The sequence below is a fragment of the Budorcas taxicolor genome, chromosome 12, assembly GCF_023091745.1.
Source record: "Budorcas taxicolor isolate Tak-1 chromosome 12, Takin1.1, whole genome shotgun sequence".
Lineage (NCBI taxonomy): Eukaryota > Metazoa > Chordata > Mammalia > Artiodactyla > Bovidae > Budorcas > Budorcas taxicolor.
The window spans coordinates 29268262-29284791 of record NC_068921.1 but is presented as its reverse complement, the minus strand read 5'-3'; the positions used below and the strand labels follow the sequence as shown (position 1 = coordinate 29284791).

The following is a 16530-nucleotide window of genomic DNA, read 5'->3' as shown; positions in this document are numbered from 1 at the left end:
TAAAATTCCTAATCCCATGCCACGTGCATTAGCTGAACAAGTGACGGCTTCTCCATCCTGTACTTGTGCACTTAGCATCTGAGAGCTAGCTGTGGGACTTCAAATTTATCCCAGTTCAATTTCATCCTGTCAGATTCAACTTTTCTTACCAGACTCTGAAGATCTTTTTTGGCTCATCCCAACAGACTTACTATTCGTCCCAGCATTCTGTCATCTGAAAATAAGATGAGCCATCGTCACCTAAGTCATGGAGTAGAATACCAAGCAGGATGCTGCGAGATCTTCTTTCCAGATCCCTTCATCATCACCGTCCATCAGACAACATGTCTTGTTCTTTATTTTGTCTATAAAACCGCTTGGTCACTGCCTGGTAGACATATAAGCAAAGTCAACCACATTTTCATCTGATCAGTATTTCAAAGCAGAAAATCAAGTTGATCTGACATGTCCTGTTTCTTGGGAACTGCCCTGTTCCTGTTCTCTCTGAGGTGCTCACAAGCCCCCATCACAAGATCCTGTCCTGTGATCTCACCTAGAATCAGCCTCAAGCTCATCCAGCTATAGCTTGTGAAATCTACTTCCCTTTTTGAAAAATCAAAATGGCATTTGCCGTCTTTAATTTTCAAGCTGCTCTTCTCTTTTTCCAGATTCCTGAGCCATTGATCATGACTGAGTGTTCACATTTTCAGTGTTTTCTCAGTGTCTAGGAGAAATTGTCCAAACAAGCGGGTTCTAACTCATTTTGGTTAATGTATTCTATCCTCTTGGGCTTTCACTGCCACAACCCCATATCCTATTTATTCACTCCAGTTCTGAGATCATCTTTTTTGACCAAGAAGACAAGAACAATGTAAGAGTTGAGCATTTATATTTTGTTAGTATTTCACCATTTTGTAAAACAGGTCCCATACCACAGGCTTGGGCTTCTCTGTAAACATTTTTCTTGTTTCCAAAATATAACTAGAAATTCATCCCTATTTCTCACAGTAGTCTTCACTGTCTGAGTTTTGAACAAGCCTTAGGTCATTCTTTCCATTATGATTCCATTTTTATGAACCCCTAACATTCATCCTTGGATTTTGAAGGAAGCCCTCACTGACCATCACACCCTCCTCCTGAACTGGATGGTCCTTCTGGTTCCCTCACACTACCAGGTACCACCACTGCCACCACCCCTCATTGTCAACTGTGTTGAAACATACAGAAGGGTTGATGAGTATTTATTGAAGGGTATTCATTGGAAGGGTTGATGTTGAAGCTGAAACTTCAATACTTTGGCCACCTGATGTGAAGAGCTGACTCATTTGAAAAGACCCTGATGCTGGGAAAGATTGAGGGCAGGAGGAGAAGGGGACAACAGAGGACGAGATGGTTGGATGGCATCACTGACTCAATGGACATGGGTTTGGGTAGACTCCAGGAGTTGATGATGGACAGGGAGGCCTGGCGTGCTGAGGTTCATGGGGTTGCAAAGAGTCGGACATGACTGAGTGACTGAACTGAACTGAACACAGAGGGCAAAAGAGAAGGTAGGGAACATCTTCAGCAAGGAGGACCCAAGAAACATGAACAGAAAAACTCAAAGGCTATTAGGAAGAGAGTGACTGGGCAAGTTTGTCTAAAGGAGGAGTTACCACAGGAAGTGGTGGAGTATATACTGGAGAGGTCATTGAATCATGATGCTAGGGCCTTTGAATGCCAGGCTAAAGAATCAGGGCTTTATTCTGTTTGTCCCAGGGAAAGACCTTCATGGATACACATTTTCAGTTGTACTGAGCTAATAAATCTGGTCTGCATTTTTAAGTTGTATTGGGATATATCCTAGGGAGTCACCCAATTTAGTGTCAAGTGGGTCTCTGGTCTTATATGCTCTAAATATTCACAGTGAAATTGAGGTCATTGAGGCATCCAGAAAAATAAATTTATAAGTCAAAATAAAAAAAAAACTAATTGCTAGATGAACAGATGCCACTCAACTTACTTGAATCCTTTTATTAGTGATCAGTTTATTCATTTTAATAATTTGTTAAACTTTCTAACTCTGGGTGATAAGAAGCAATTTAAGATGAACCTTCAGAGAAACAAAATACCATGTATGAGCTTGACCATAATACTTTATGACTGCTACCATGGAAACCAACAGCAGTTCCTCTCCTCACTGGGACATAAATTTTACGTAAATTGGACTTCCTTCTTAAACTGGGCTCTTGTTCAGTGCAATCATTGGCAACACAATGTAACTCAAGCAGTCTGCTTGGCTCATGAATACAAAATGTGGCATTTAAAAAAATAGCCTATAAACATGCTTGTCATTAAAGCATTTATTTGCTTTAGTTTCAGGTACATAAATTCCTGGCGTTTCTGCTCAAAAAGTCCTGACAGCTGAAACAGCAGGAATTCATGAACCAGTAAGTTATTCTTAGAAAAGCCGCTCAATATAAAGTATATCAGACGGGCTCATATCTCAGCTCTGAATAAAAAGAGGACATCACTTGCCAAATTGTCACATTTCCAAATTTCCCCCTTACATTCACCAAGTTACTATTCTGTAAAAAAGAAAGCAGGTACTGGAGGATCAAGCTAAAATTCAGCAGCCTAAGTCTGAAACAAGGGACCTGGGACTCTAGTTCTCCATGGGGTGCCAGGAAACTGACTGAATAGAAGATTAGAGGCTGTTTATTATTTAAGAAATTGGGAATCTTAACTCATGTCAGTGAAGGCAGATAGACTGAACACATCAGGTGAGTCACGCAGATCAAAAGCACAAGGTCAAATTCACAATGTATGACTGCTCCCATCTCTTCAAGATTAACAATGTATAGGTTAAATGTACAGTGGTGCACTTTTGACTTAATTATCTTAAATTCAATGTCACAGAAATAGCACTAGTTAGGTAGTAAATTTTATATTTAAGAGAAATGTCAAATATACATATTACTGTATACTTTCTCCATTTTCATTTGCTATTGTAATATAATTCACCATATTAACTTTAATGACATCACTCCAGGGGCTCTGAAAATGCTAAAATAGATACTGATCTCTTCTGTTTAGAACTCTAAAGCAAAAGCAGAATTTATGCTACAACATGAAGCATCTCTTGATAGACATGACGCATCAGAGAGGGAGGAATGGAATGGCACAAGTTCTTACTGGGTTTCAAGTTCACTTTGTAGCATTGAAATTGATGTTTTGCGTGCCACTGTAGCTGTAACGCTTGTGCTCTGTGACACCCACATTTTCCACATGGTGGTACACCGAGAAAACAATATTTGTTTGATTTTGGGGGTAAAAGATGAGTTTGTTAATAACTGAAAGCTAATCTTGGCTTTACTTTGCACCTTGGAGAAGGAAATGGCAATCCACTCCTGTATTCTTGCCTGGAGAATCCCATGGAGAGAGGAGCCTGGTAGCAAAGAGTTGGACACGACTAAGCAACTTCACTTTCACTTTCACTTTAAGGGCTGAGGGCATCAACCTGCCTGCACACCTATAACATTCATGACCCAAAGGCTGGGAAGCTCTGATGAGGAATAATCGTGGCATAACAAAATTCAGAGTAGAGCCAAATGCCGAATAAACGAGGCCACGATCTACCCAGAGTTTTGCAGTGAAGCTAACCCATTCCAGTGTTCTTGCCTGGAGAATCCCAGGGACGGGGGAGCCTGGTAGGCTGCCGTCTATGGGGTTGCACAGAGTCGGACACGACTCAAGCGACTTAGCAGCAGCAGCAGCATAACAATAAGAAAGTGTTGTAAAATATTTTAGGAACCAGGAATTCCCTGGCCATCCAGTGGTTAGGACACTTAAGTTTCCATTGCCAGGGGCACGGGTTCAATACTGCAAGCCACGTGGCAAAACAAACAAAACAAAACCTCAGAAACCAAAACAAATCAAAACAAGAGATAGGGAAGCTACTCAGAAGATTATACAGACATTAGTTACTATTAATAGAGTGATTATTTCCTGCCTAAAGATCTTTAGAAAATATTAATTCAGGGCTAACCTCTCATTGTTTAATGAGCACAGGAAATAGAATTTAGTTACTTAGATCCTCCTGAAAGAGGGCTTCCCGGGTGGCTCAGCAGGAAAGAATCCACCTGCCAAGACAGAAGAAGAGAGTTCAGTCTCTGGGTTGGGAAGATCGCTGGAGAAGGAAATGGCAACCCACTCCAGTATTCTTGCCTGGGAAATCCATGGACAGAGGAGCCTGGTGGTCTACCATCTATGCGGTCACAAAAGAGTCAGACATGACTTAGAACTAAAACAAGCAACAAGCTTATGAAAGTGCTATTATCAAATCCATGTGCTCTTGCTAGATTGAGAGTAAGTAGATCATGACCCTGTGAGCTAACCTTGGTGCACTGGTCCCAGTCCAGCCACTTGTGACCTTGAACACCTCTCTAATTTGCTATGTGCTTCTCACTCTGCATCTTGAAACAGATCAAAGTAAGACTTGCCTTGACCTTTTTTCATGTGAGTAGAATGAAAAGAAATGAGGAGTTGAAGGTGAAACTCTGGTACTGAAAGAGTGAGGAAGCTCAGCAATGAGAACCTGGCTAATCTCACATGATGGGCAACTCCTGCAAGTCAGAGAAGGAAGGTCACCAGGGTGCCAGCTTACAGAAGCAAGACTGGCTCCTTGCTCACACACAATGCACGGACTTTGGTGGGTTCAAGTCAGAGATGCCGGCATCTCACTGCACGGGTGCTCTCAGAACATCAGGCACTGGCTAGATCCACAGCCTTCTCTCACGGGCCGTGCTCCTACCTCCCAACGTGAGACTAGGACTTAGGACTTTATGAGCTGGTTTCACAAGTCATCTTTAGGTGAACAAAGTGGACGGCGCATTCAACAACCTAACAAAGTACGAGCACCCTAATCACATGACTCTCCTATCTCATTCCTACCAGATTCCTCCAGAGTAACTGTATTACATATATATCCAGGAAAGCATTCTTTGGATTACATAATCTGCAAATACTGTGAGTAACTTTTTTTTATAATTATACCTTGAGTACAACTTTAAGTAAAGATTAAAAGGATAGAATGGTATTTTGTTAAAGGCTCGGCTGTAGATGTAGAGAAGAGGGAGCAATAGGTTTTCAGAAAGTATCTAGAATAGTTGTTACGCTGAAAGAATTACTAAAAAAAAAAAAATCCTAGTTTTACCAGAAGATAGATATGAGGGTCTCTTTAATCTTGTCTCCTCAAGTTTGGGTCATTTCTACAATATTTTATCATATTTTTGCTAACCCTTGCTAACTTCACCTTTATGGGGCTTCCCTGGTGGCTCAGTAGTAAAGAATCCTGCTGCAATGCACGAGATGCAGGTTCGATCCCTGGGTTGGGAAGATCCCCTGGAGGAGGAAAAGGCAACCCAGTCCAGTATTCTTGCCTGGGAAATCCCATGGACAGAGGAGTATGGTGGGCGACAGCCCATGGGGGTCACAAAGAGTCAGATACAACTTAGTGCATACTTTCTTAAAACAATAGTCTACGAAGGAGGTGAGGTGAGCTAAAGCAAAAATCACCTCACATGTCTATTCTACTCTTACATGCTAAGGTCATATAACACCCCAGTGCATTATTTCCGGCCACTTTCCTGGTGCTGGCCCTGGTGCTGGTCACACTGGGCTTGCGGTCGTCTGCATCTCCTGGTTGGCCTTGGTTTTCTCCCCTTGCCCATCCGGTTGAGTGCTGTCGGAGACAGATGTCCATACTTCATAATCGCTAACAGAGGCTCGTATGCTAATTATATGTGACGAAAGTGGAGTATTAAGTTTGCCTCATTGACTCACCCATTCTATTTGCAGATATCTCAACCACAACTGCATTACAACTCTCAGACCTGGAGTCTTCAAAGACTTACATCAGCTGACTTGGCTGTAAGTATTCTAGCTTCTTCTCCGGGATCACAGCCCTAATGATACTCATCAAGGCTCATAGTTTCCATCTATTTATGTGTCTTGCTTATCATGCCAGTTTTTCTGCTTGTCACATAATCTGGAGCACGTTGCTCTGGCAATTCAGATCATGGCACGCCAGATGGTAGCTGTGTGAAGAGACACCGGTGCTGTGCCTTCTCAGGTGGGCTTCTGTGCCCAGCGGTAGGCTTGCTAAGTCATCCATCCATCCAGTGTTCACCTGTGACAGGATTCTCAGCCCAGCTCTCTGTTGGCCTTCTGGCTCAGATGAATCTGACTGGGCCAGGAGGGTGGGGTGGGGTTGGAGCGGAGTGGAGGGGGGGATGGAGGGGTGGGGTTAGTCCTGTGTATTTTAGGATATTTAGCACCCTTTGTGGTCTCTACCCCACTAGATGTCAAAGTACTGTCTCCCAGAGTCGTGCCAATCAAAAATGTTTCCAGACCATCCCAAATGTCCCTTGGGGGAAAGAGTGCCCTCTGTTGAAAACCACTGACCTAGAAAGTAAGCAAGTTGAGGATTTCTAGAGAATGTATAGAAGCAACTGAAAACATGAGAGCTTGTAGTGTTTTGTCACTTACCTGGCTGAGCCACCAGCTTCATCCCAGGGAGTCTTTTATCAGAGGTCCACATTTTCATCAGGGAAGATGAACAAGAGCAGTTAGAAGGCTGTGTCAGTTTTCCCATTTTCTCTAGGTCAGCCTGGTCCAGAGGAAAAGCCAGGACTTCAGTTTCATCCAGATCCTTGTGTATGCCATAGCCCTGTGCTTTATGTTCCAGGCAATTTTCTTAATCTCCTAGGTTTGTTTTTCCTCATCTTTATTTTTTTTCCTAATGCCATTTTTTAAATTAAACTTTTTATTTTGTATTAGAATGTAGCCAATTAACAATGTTGTGATGGTTTCAGGTGAACAGAGAAGGGACTCAGTCATACATATACAGGTATCCATTCTCCCCCAAACTCCCCTCCCACCCAGGCTGACTCATAACATTGAACAGAGTTCCCTGTGCTATACAGTAGGTCCTTGTTGGTTATCCATTTATAACTTAGTGACCGTATTGACTATAGCCCCCAGGCTCCTCTGTCCGTGGGATTCTCCAGGCAAGTATACTGGAGTGGGTTGCCATTTCCTTCTCCAGGGGATCTTCCTGGCCCAGGGATCGAACCTGCATCCCCTGCGTTGCAGCAGGATTCTTTACCACTGAGCCCCCAGGGAAGCCCCTTAAATATAGCAGTGTAAACTATAATTATAATTCCTTTCTTTCTAAGAGTGATGTTGTGAGAATTATATATATAAAGTGCCATATGCAAAATGCTTGTCATATAGTAGGTGTTCAGTGAGCTTCCTTCTCAGAATCCTACCCTCAGATTCCTCCGAGGGTAAGGGAAATGGTACCTGGCTTTGAAGGCAACAAGAGAAAAGAAGTCTCATATTTCCCCTTACGGTAATTTTTTCCTAGGAAAATACCATATAGAGTTTAAAACAGTGATTTGAATTTGTAAATCTTTTTACTCTTTCTCCCTCAAAGCTCCCAATAAGTTTGTGTGCATTCATTTAAATTCCATGAGACTAAGGAATCACTTCCTAAGAATTTTTTTCATTCATTCTTCATTCAGTCAATCAGTAGGTCAAAGCATTTATGGAGCCCATAATCAGCCAATAAATAAGAACAGCTTGTCTGGACCCATGTATCTGGAGGTGGAGGGTCTTAAGTCCAATGGGAGGTGGATGAAGGGAATGAAGACCACCAGGATGGACTTGATAAGGGCTGGGAGAGGTGGGGGCTTGGAGGAAAGGGTTCTCCAACCACAGTGGGGAGGAAAAGCTCTCTGGGAAAAGACATGAGCCAAGTGTGGACAGACAGGAAGGAGGAGAGCAGGTGTTGGGGGAGGCACGATTGACATGACCTCTTGTTTCTTCCTGGTTGTATTTCACAAACGCCTCTAACATTGGAAATGTTTGTGATGTGTTTTGTCAGAATTCTAGATGACAATCCCATAAGCAGAATTTCACAGCGGTTGTTTACTGGATTAGATTCCTTGTTTTTCTTGTAAGTATTCATCTACCTTTCAATCCACCTGTCTATGAATTGCAATGACATCTAAAACTAGCTTACAAAAAAGAGCTGTAAGAAAATCAAGCCGCTAAGATTTCTACTTGTCAAAACATTTCCTGTATTTCAAGCCACAATTACTGTTGCTACTTCCTGGCCATGGCTCATGGCATATTTTAAGCCTACTAGTTCATTTCCTTTTAATCTCCTTTCATTCCTTTTAGTTTTAAGGCATGTTTTTATTTGCCATGGTTGACCAAAGATAGTATTCATTTTTATCTTCTTACTACATTTAAATCTGTCAGAATCTCCCCAGAGTTCAGCTCCAACTACATTTTTTAACAAAGGAAAATGTGTCTTTGCCCAGCAAGAGTCACTGAAAATTCTAAAATCTTTGTCTTAGCAACTAAACTTTTCTCATCATTACATTTTCAGTGTTTATTAATAGACTGGGATGGTTTATCAACAAGGGATTATTATGCTCCTTTACACAACTGATCATATAGCATTGTTAATTTTCCATTTGTGAAAAGCAATATCATAAATTTCCATTTGTGAAATGGGATATCACAATATCATAAATTAATCGTGCAACTTAATGTTCTCATGAGTTGCCTTCTTCCCCAAATGTCCCCCCTCCCCACTGTCATCAATTCTTAGATTTAATGCAGTTTCCAATGTGACCTTTTAATGTCATAAATGATTAGCATTTCTCTTAGAGCGAAACTTTGGCTGTATGATGCTGGTAATGATCGTAACTTTGAAGTTTACAAGGAAAATTACCATGAACTTCAAAACTATTACCCAATACACTTTTATTTCTTCTCACAGTCATACTGTTTCAAATTTATTCCTAGGTTATGTATCACACTTATGCATCCATAGTTTCTCTGACATCTGCTCTTTTATCCATGCCACATGTGTATCTAGAAACCATTTTGAAGGGGTAGTTATGTTTATGGTTTTCATCCTAATATATTGATTTTAACATGCAAGTTTTCCAGTTGTGAAAATAGTGAAAACACCATCCCTAAAGTGGCATGTCATTTCTGTTTCTAATCAACCTTTTCTGCGTGTAAAGGTCCATGGTGAACAACAACTTACAAGTCCTTCCCAAGCAGATGTGCGCCCAAATGCCTCAGCTCAACTGGATGTGAGTACAAGCTTAGTGGCTGATTTATTAATTGACCAGATTCAGAAAGCTAGCCCTGCAGTTAATTCACACTTACACAGAGAGCTCATCTGTGCTTTTCTTTCTAAAACCAAAATCTGATCATGTCCCTTCCGGGCTTAAATCCGTTTCCTATATAATTTTATTTATTTGGTTGTGCTGGATCTTTGACACTGCACTCGGACTTTCTCTAGTTGCAGCACGCAGGGGGCTCCTCTCGTGGCGGTGGCCTCTCTCACGTGGAGCGCGGGCTCCAGAGGACAGGCTCGCTGGTTGCGGTGCACGGGCTTAGTTGTTACCCAGCGTGTGGAATCTTCTCGGAGCAGGGATTGAACCCATGTCTCCTGCATTGGCTGGAGGATTCTTATCCACTGTGCCACCAGGGAAGTCGTATTTGGACTTTCAAGGGACCACAGTGTTTCTTTGTAATTGCTGTATTTTAAGAGCGGAAAAAAAAAAATGTTGAGTTCCCTCAAGTCCTCCAAGATGGTTTAAAATAGGAATTTATATTAAGGGTAAGTTAATTAACGACAATGTAGACATTTGAAACATTAAACATCAGATGTTCTAAGATGGAAAAAGTAAAATCGGATTTTAAAGGCAATACAAAGGAATTGGTCATTTTAGTGTGAGTGTGAGGAAGGTTCAGAGGCAGCAATATAGCTCCTGTCTGGGCCTGGAAGACTGTAGGGCGCCGATCATAAAAAGAATTAGGAGACTTGGCAGAACAGCCGACCCTGTCGTTCCTTGGCGCTGCTGGGAGCGGTCATGTCAGGGTGTTCCTGAGGTTGTGCCCTAACGACGTGGCTGCTGCTGTCGTAAGGCTCACCTGCGTAATCTCTCCCCCAGGGCTACTCCAGCATCAGCAGGCATCACAAATAGCTCAGGGACTTCAGACAGACGGCTGGACCTCAGTCCTAGGGTTTCTGATTTAGTAGGTCTGGTAGAGCCTGGGAATCTGAACTTTTAACAAGCTCCCATGTGATGCTGAGGCTTGGTCCTGGGCACCCTTGGAGCAGCACTGCTTTCAGCGTCAGCACCACAGAGGGAGGTAGAAAGAACGGACATTTTCTATCACATGGCTTGGAGTTTGCATCCTGACTCTGGAATCCAGTATTTGGAAGGCAAACTAGACTGAATTTCTCCTTCAACAAAACAGAGACACAAATATCCACCTGATGTTGGGAGGACATGAGAATTTAACCATCTGTGATGCCATGTCTAAGTGTCAGGCAGATCTGAGTTAGAGGGTCAGTTCTACCACTCAGTAGCTGTGCGACCAGAAGAAAAGTGAATTTCCAAAGTCCTAGGATTCCTCAAATTATTACCTCAAATGGTAGGTGATAATGCCAGCTTCTCAGGAGGGTGTGTTATTCATGCAGAACAGCACCTGACACTGGGAAAGCCCAATAAATGGAGTTGCTGCTATTATGGTGGCAGCATTATGAGAATTAATAGCATGATATCCAGCATAGAGAAACAGTCACTAAAGAGTGGGCTGCCCTTTCGCTCAGTTTTTTTTTTTTTAAGTTCTAACATTAATTGGAAGGGGAAAAGAAGCAGAATATTAATTATACTGATCATGCAATAATTAGGAGGAAAGCCTAAAAAATTGGAATGGAGTAAAAATAAAGTTTGAAACTGTTACATCACTGACAAATGGCTTTAAACTTATGATTTGTGCAGAAACATTAAAAAAAAAAAAGTTCCCTCCATGCCTTTTAGGGATTTGGAAGGCAACGGGATAAAATTCCTCACGAATTCCACCTTTCTGTCGTGCAGTTCTCTCACAGTGCTGTAAGTATACAACGGTGAATGAGGGGAAATTTAGCAGCTTTGGAAATCAAAAGAAAACATTGACAAGGAATTTCAAAGTATGTTTTGCTTACAGCCTTGGTCTGAAACTACAGTACTGGAAAATGCACGCATGGGTGGTGGGGCCAAGCCTTATGATTAGCTGCCAACCATTTAAGCTTCCTTCTTTCTGAGGGCAGTTGTTATTTCTGTGCACTCTCCCAGCGGACCTGGTACCATGGTCACCAAGGAAATGAGATAATGTGTGTGAAAGTGGTTAGGGTTGCTGCCAGTGACACATCACTTAATATTTCTCTCTTTAAAGAAGAATTTCAAACATATTCTGGTTGGTCAAAGATTCTGCTTGCTGTTTTGTGTTTTTTATGAGGGCAGGAATGCAGATGGATTGGTTAACTGGCACATTTGTGTGGTAAGCTTAAAAACGCAAAAATGGGCTTTTGCTTTCATCACAGTTCTCCATATATAGTTAGTGCTTAGTAATGTTTGTTGCTTAGATGGGTAGTTGGAAAAGAAAAATCATTGTATATCCATTTGTGGTAGTCCAACCACTTTTCACCAACAGACTGAGACAAAGCTACTGCCAGGTTGCAAACTAATCAATCAGATTGAAGATTAGCATACTCAGTAAGGAAAGAAGGTGTCCCACATAGGAGATGGGTAATGAGAGAGAGCACTGGCGAGCTACATGAGTGATACCCACGCCTTCTATTTCATAGCTCCATGTAGCTTTTGAGTCACCTTCATACTCATTTGGTGACTTCTCTGGTGGCTCAGATGGTAAAGCATCTGCCTACAATGCAGAAGACCCAGGTTTGATCCCTGGGTTGGGAAGATCCTCTGGAGAAGGAAATGGCAACCCACTCCAGTACTCTTGCCATGGACGGAGAGCACGGTAGGCTACAGTCCATGGGGTCGCAAAGAGTCAGACACAACTGAGAGACTTCATTTTCACACTCATTATCTCATTTGTTAACACCTCTGTAAGGCGGTCAGTCGCCGACCCCCTCTTTTTTGCCATTTGTCCTAGAAGCTTCCATTTCAAACAGAGGAAATGTAAAACCACTGTTCTCCCAGCCCCAATTTAAAATCCGTTTGTGGCCCAAATGGGGTTGGTTCACGCTTTGCTCTTACTGGCCTTCTTCTTGTAAGGAAGGTGCCTTGCTCAAAGATCCTCTCAAAGCCTTCTCTGAGAATCATTAACAGGGCCCAGATTTGGCATTCCATGTGTGTATGTTGGAAAAAGAAAAGCTTTCTAAAATAATCGAAATCCAGACCAAGTGCACCTCTGTAGCCCACGCTTGGCTCCTCAGGTTCCTTGTGGCAGCATGTGCCGGAGCCAGCAAGTGTATGGAGACACTGTCAGTGAGAAACTGCCACCTGCATCCCACTCCAGGACTTGCCTTGCCTGAAGTTTACTAAATTACAGCCAGATCAATGGCATCTCCCAGTGAGAACTGATTACTGCAGCAGACTCAGACCGACAGTGCTGACTCTCACCATGTCTTACAGGTTTCTGCCTAGAAATCAAATTGGTTTTGTTCCAGAGAAGACATTTTCTTCATTAAAAAATTTAGGAGAACTGTAAGTAGCATTGTCTACTAGGAAAAATATGATTGCTTCTTCAAGATTACAAATCGAAATGACTAGTGAGACTGCTTTTTCACTAGTAGCAATCAAAATCCTGTAGACTGATATTCAAAATCAATTAAGAAAACCAGCACTATCCTGAAAACAAATTAAAATCAGACAGTGGGCTTGATATGGATTTAGCCTACTCTGATTTCCCTGCCTGTTTTCTTTGGGTGATTTCATATATGTGTGTGTTTGGGAGTAAATGAGTTTTCCGTGGCCCCTTAAACTCACAGATCCTATCTCTGATGGCTGGAGTACAATTAATTCTCAGTTGAAGTTTGCTGAATGAATAATGAACTGACTAAAATAATATTAATTAGGAAATGAACAAAAGGAATGAGCATGCTTATTATCCCTTAAGAATTTATGACTTCTGGAAAAAATGAAACAAACAGAAATGTCTAGAAAGATGAAATAGTATTAATTAGTTATAACCAAACAAAGGAATGAACATGCTTATTATCCCTTAAGAATTTATGACTTCTAGAACAAATAAAGCAAACAGAAATGTCTAGAAAGAGGATTAGGCTCATTGAAAAATATTCAGAGAGCTCATGTACATTTTTCCATTCAAATATATATTTTATAGATCTAAACCTTTTGAAAATCATTTGTCTTGCTATTAATTCATTGTGGCCCATAAAGTAGGGCATCACTGGAGTTTAAAATTGTCTGTGACATTACAAATAAGGTAGAGATCTCCTTCTCCTGATCTGAAGTCTAAAAAATGGAAATCCATTTCTTGATTATCTTTTCTCCCCCATTCTTTATACCGTGTTTTGAAATCCAGAAAGGACTGAGAAAAATAGTTTAGTTAAGAGTAATTTGAAAAACGCTTATGAATAAGATAATTTAATCTAATAATGAGCACTATAAACCAAACCCACACATATTTATTTTTAGGTACCTACAAAGTACAAAGCACTGTATTAGAACTAAAATGCTACCATTTTATGGCAAAAAATAAAAGATAGCTCACTCCTTTCTCACAGAGGAATTCCTAATCAGACCTTGGAGGATGGATGTGGGTTTGGGTTATAGGAGTGAGATGGAAGAGTAGCCCAGGACAAACAAAAATGTGTTTTTATACAAACTTAAGAAAACAGTGGTATGAAGTCCACATCTGGAAGTTTTTCCTAATCCTCCTCTTATCCTACACTTAAGCAAAGTGCTCCCTCAAAAAAAGAGCCTAATTAAGAGATGCTAGTTTTCCTTTTTTTAGTACCACCAATAATTCATTCCAATCCAGACAGCATCAGCATGATGGAAGAAATTCAGAACTCAATAGAATGAACTTGAACAGGGCATTTATATTTCTTAAGCTGACAAAAATGTTAGATAATTTTATTGTGGCTTTATGACCATAAACCTCTCCTGGAGAGGAATAAGTCCACTTCGGTGAGATCACTCAGAATCTTTTCACACAGAGGACTACTTTATTTTTCAAGGTAGCACTTTGCAGGACGTTTTCCAGGTGTGTGAGATCATCGTCCTCTTGCTCTGTTGTCAGGCTCCCTCTGATCTGTGCACACCTGAGGCTTTCCTCTGAGCCATGACCCACATGTGCTCCTTGCACCTGGAGCACCAGACCAGAACACCAGCTGGCAGCCTGTCTACACTTGGATGTCATGACAGCACCGCAAAAGCCATCTTTTGAAGTTAATTTACAGATGACACTTACCCCACAGCTTGCTTCTTCCCCTCCACTCTCCCGTCTTAGTCAAATGCTCATTCTTCCTGGCAGCCTGGCTGGAAGACTGCTCCCTTCCTTCTACCTCTCTTGACATTTGATATCCCATCAACCCATAAGTCCTGCCAGGGCCCCCTTAAACCCTCAGCAGTTCTCACCTGGTCCAGGGTCAGAGGTCTGCCTCCTCTTCATCTCTGCCTTTTCGTTTTATCTTTCATTCTTCTAACAGAATTACCATACCATAACCCAGAGCATGTTTTGCCACTGTCCTGTTTAACATTCTCCCTGCTTGTTGCCTGCGATAAGGCAAAGTCTTTAACATGGTTCTCAAACGTTAATGTTCAGAGAAATCACAGGGGATTCTGGCTTTAAATGCATATTACCAGGCCCCTTCCAGAGATTCAGGTGTGATGGCTATGGAATGGCCCCAGGAAGGTGCTCTTCTTACAAGCATCCTTGATTCAGATGGCTAAATTGTACTCTGAGAAATGCTGCCTTGGGAAGTATTATCAGCCTTCCCATTTTATCTCCACGCTCTTTTCTGGGCTCACCTCCTCCATATCTCCCCATCCTTTCTATCCCCCATCCACACTAAACCACTTACTGATTCCTGACGGTGTCACTGACTTTTAGCATCTGTCCTCTGATTCCACATCACCCTCACCTGAAAACCTGCTCTCCTTTGACTCCATTTATACAAATCATCGGTTCAGTCACTCAGTCGCATCCGACTCTTTGAAACGCCTTGGACTGCAGCACGCCAGCCTTCCCTGTCCATCACCAACTCCTGGAGCTTACTCAAACTCATGTTCACAGAGTCAGTGATGCCATTGAACCATCTCATCCTCTATAATCCCCTTCTCCTCCCGCCTTCAATCTTTCCTAGCATCAGGATCTTTTTCAATGAGTCAGTTCTTCACATCAGGTGGCCAAGGCCAAAGTATTGGACTTTCAACTTCAGCATCAGTCCTTCCAATAAATATTCAGGACTGATTTACTTTAGGATGGACTGGTTGGATCTCCTTGCAGTCCAAGGGACTCTCAAGAGTCTTCTCCAACACCATTGTTCAAAAGCATCAAATCTTCAGTGCTCAACATTCTTTATAGTCCAACTCTTATCCACATGTGACTACCGGAAAAACCATAGCTTTGACTAGATGGACCTTTGTTGGCAAAGTTATGTCTCTGCTTTTTAATATGCTGTCTATGTTGGTCATAGCTTTTCTTCCAAGGAGCAAGTGTCTTTTAATTTTATGGCTGCAGTCACCATCTGCAGTGATTTTAGAGCCAAAAAAATAAAAGTCTGCCACTGTTTCCACTGTTTCCCCATCTATTTGCCATGAAGTGATGGGACTAGATGCACGATCTTAGTTTTCTGAATGTTAAGTTTTAAGCCAACTTTTTCACGCTCCTCTTTTACTTTCATCAAGAGGCTCTCTCGTTCTTCTTTGTTGTCTGCCTTGAGGGTGCTGACATCTGCATATCTGAGGTTATTGATATTTCTCCCAGCAATCTTGATTCCAGCTTGTGCTTCATCCAGCCCAGCGTTTCTCATGATGTACTTTGCATATAAGTTAAATAAGCAGGGTGACAATACACAGACAGGATATACTTCTTTCCTGATTTGGAACCAGTCTGTTGTTCCATGTCCAGTTCTAACTGTTGCTTCTTGACCTGCATACAGATTTCTCAGGAGGCAGGTCAGATGATCTGGCATTCCTATCTCTTGAAGAATTTTCCATAGTTTGTTGTGATCCACACAGTCAAAGGCTTTGGCATAGTCAATAAAGCAGAAGTAGATGTTTTTCTGGAACTCTCTCGCTTTTTTGATGATCCAACGGATACTGGCAATTTGATCTTTTGTTCCCCTGCCTTTTCTAAATCCAGCTTGAACATCTGGAAGTTCACGGTTCACATACTCTTGAATCCTGACTTGGAGAATTTTGAGCACTACTTTGCTAGCGTGTGAGATGAGTGCAATTGTGTGGTAGTTTGAACATTCTTTGGCATTGCCTTTCTTCAGGATTGGAATGAAAACTGACCTTTTACAGTCCTGTGGCCACTGCTGAGTTTTCCAAATTTGCTGCCATATTGAGTGCAGCACTTTCACAACCTCATCTTTTAGGATTTGAAATAGCTCAACAGCAATTCTATCACCTCCACTAGCTTTGTTTGCAGTGATGCTTACTAAGGACCACTTGACTTTGAATTCCAGAATGTCTGACTCGAGGTGAGTGATCA

At 41.8% G+C, this 16530-nt stretch overlaps 1 protein-coding gene across 1 annotated transcript in view; it reads left to right on the top strand.

Moving 5' to 3' along the window:
• The window catches only part of RXFP2 (relaxin family peptide receptor 2), a 97136-nt gene that overhangs the window by 64992 nt on the left and 15614 nt on the right, over positions 1-16530 (top strand). Inside the window, exons 6-11 of the mRNA XM_052650368.1 lie at positions 4915-4986; positions 5818-5889; positions 7907-7978; positions 9063-9134; positions 10878-10949; positions 12477-12548. Of these exons, the coding sequence (XP_052506328.1) occupies positions 4915-4986; positions 5818-5889; positions 7907-7978; positions 9063-9134; positions 10878-10949; positions 12477-12548 (432 nt within the window). The remainder of the gene's footprint in view (positions 1-4914; positions 4987-5817; positions 5890-7906; positions 7979-9062; positions 9135-10877; positions 10950-12476; positions 12549-16530) is intronic.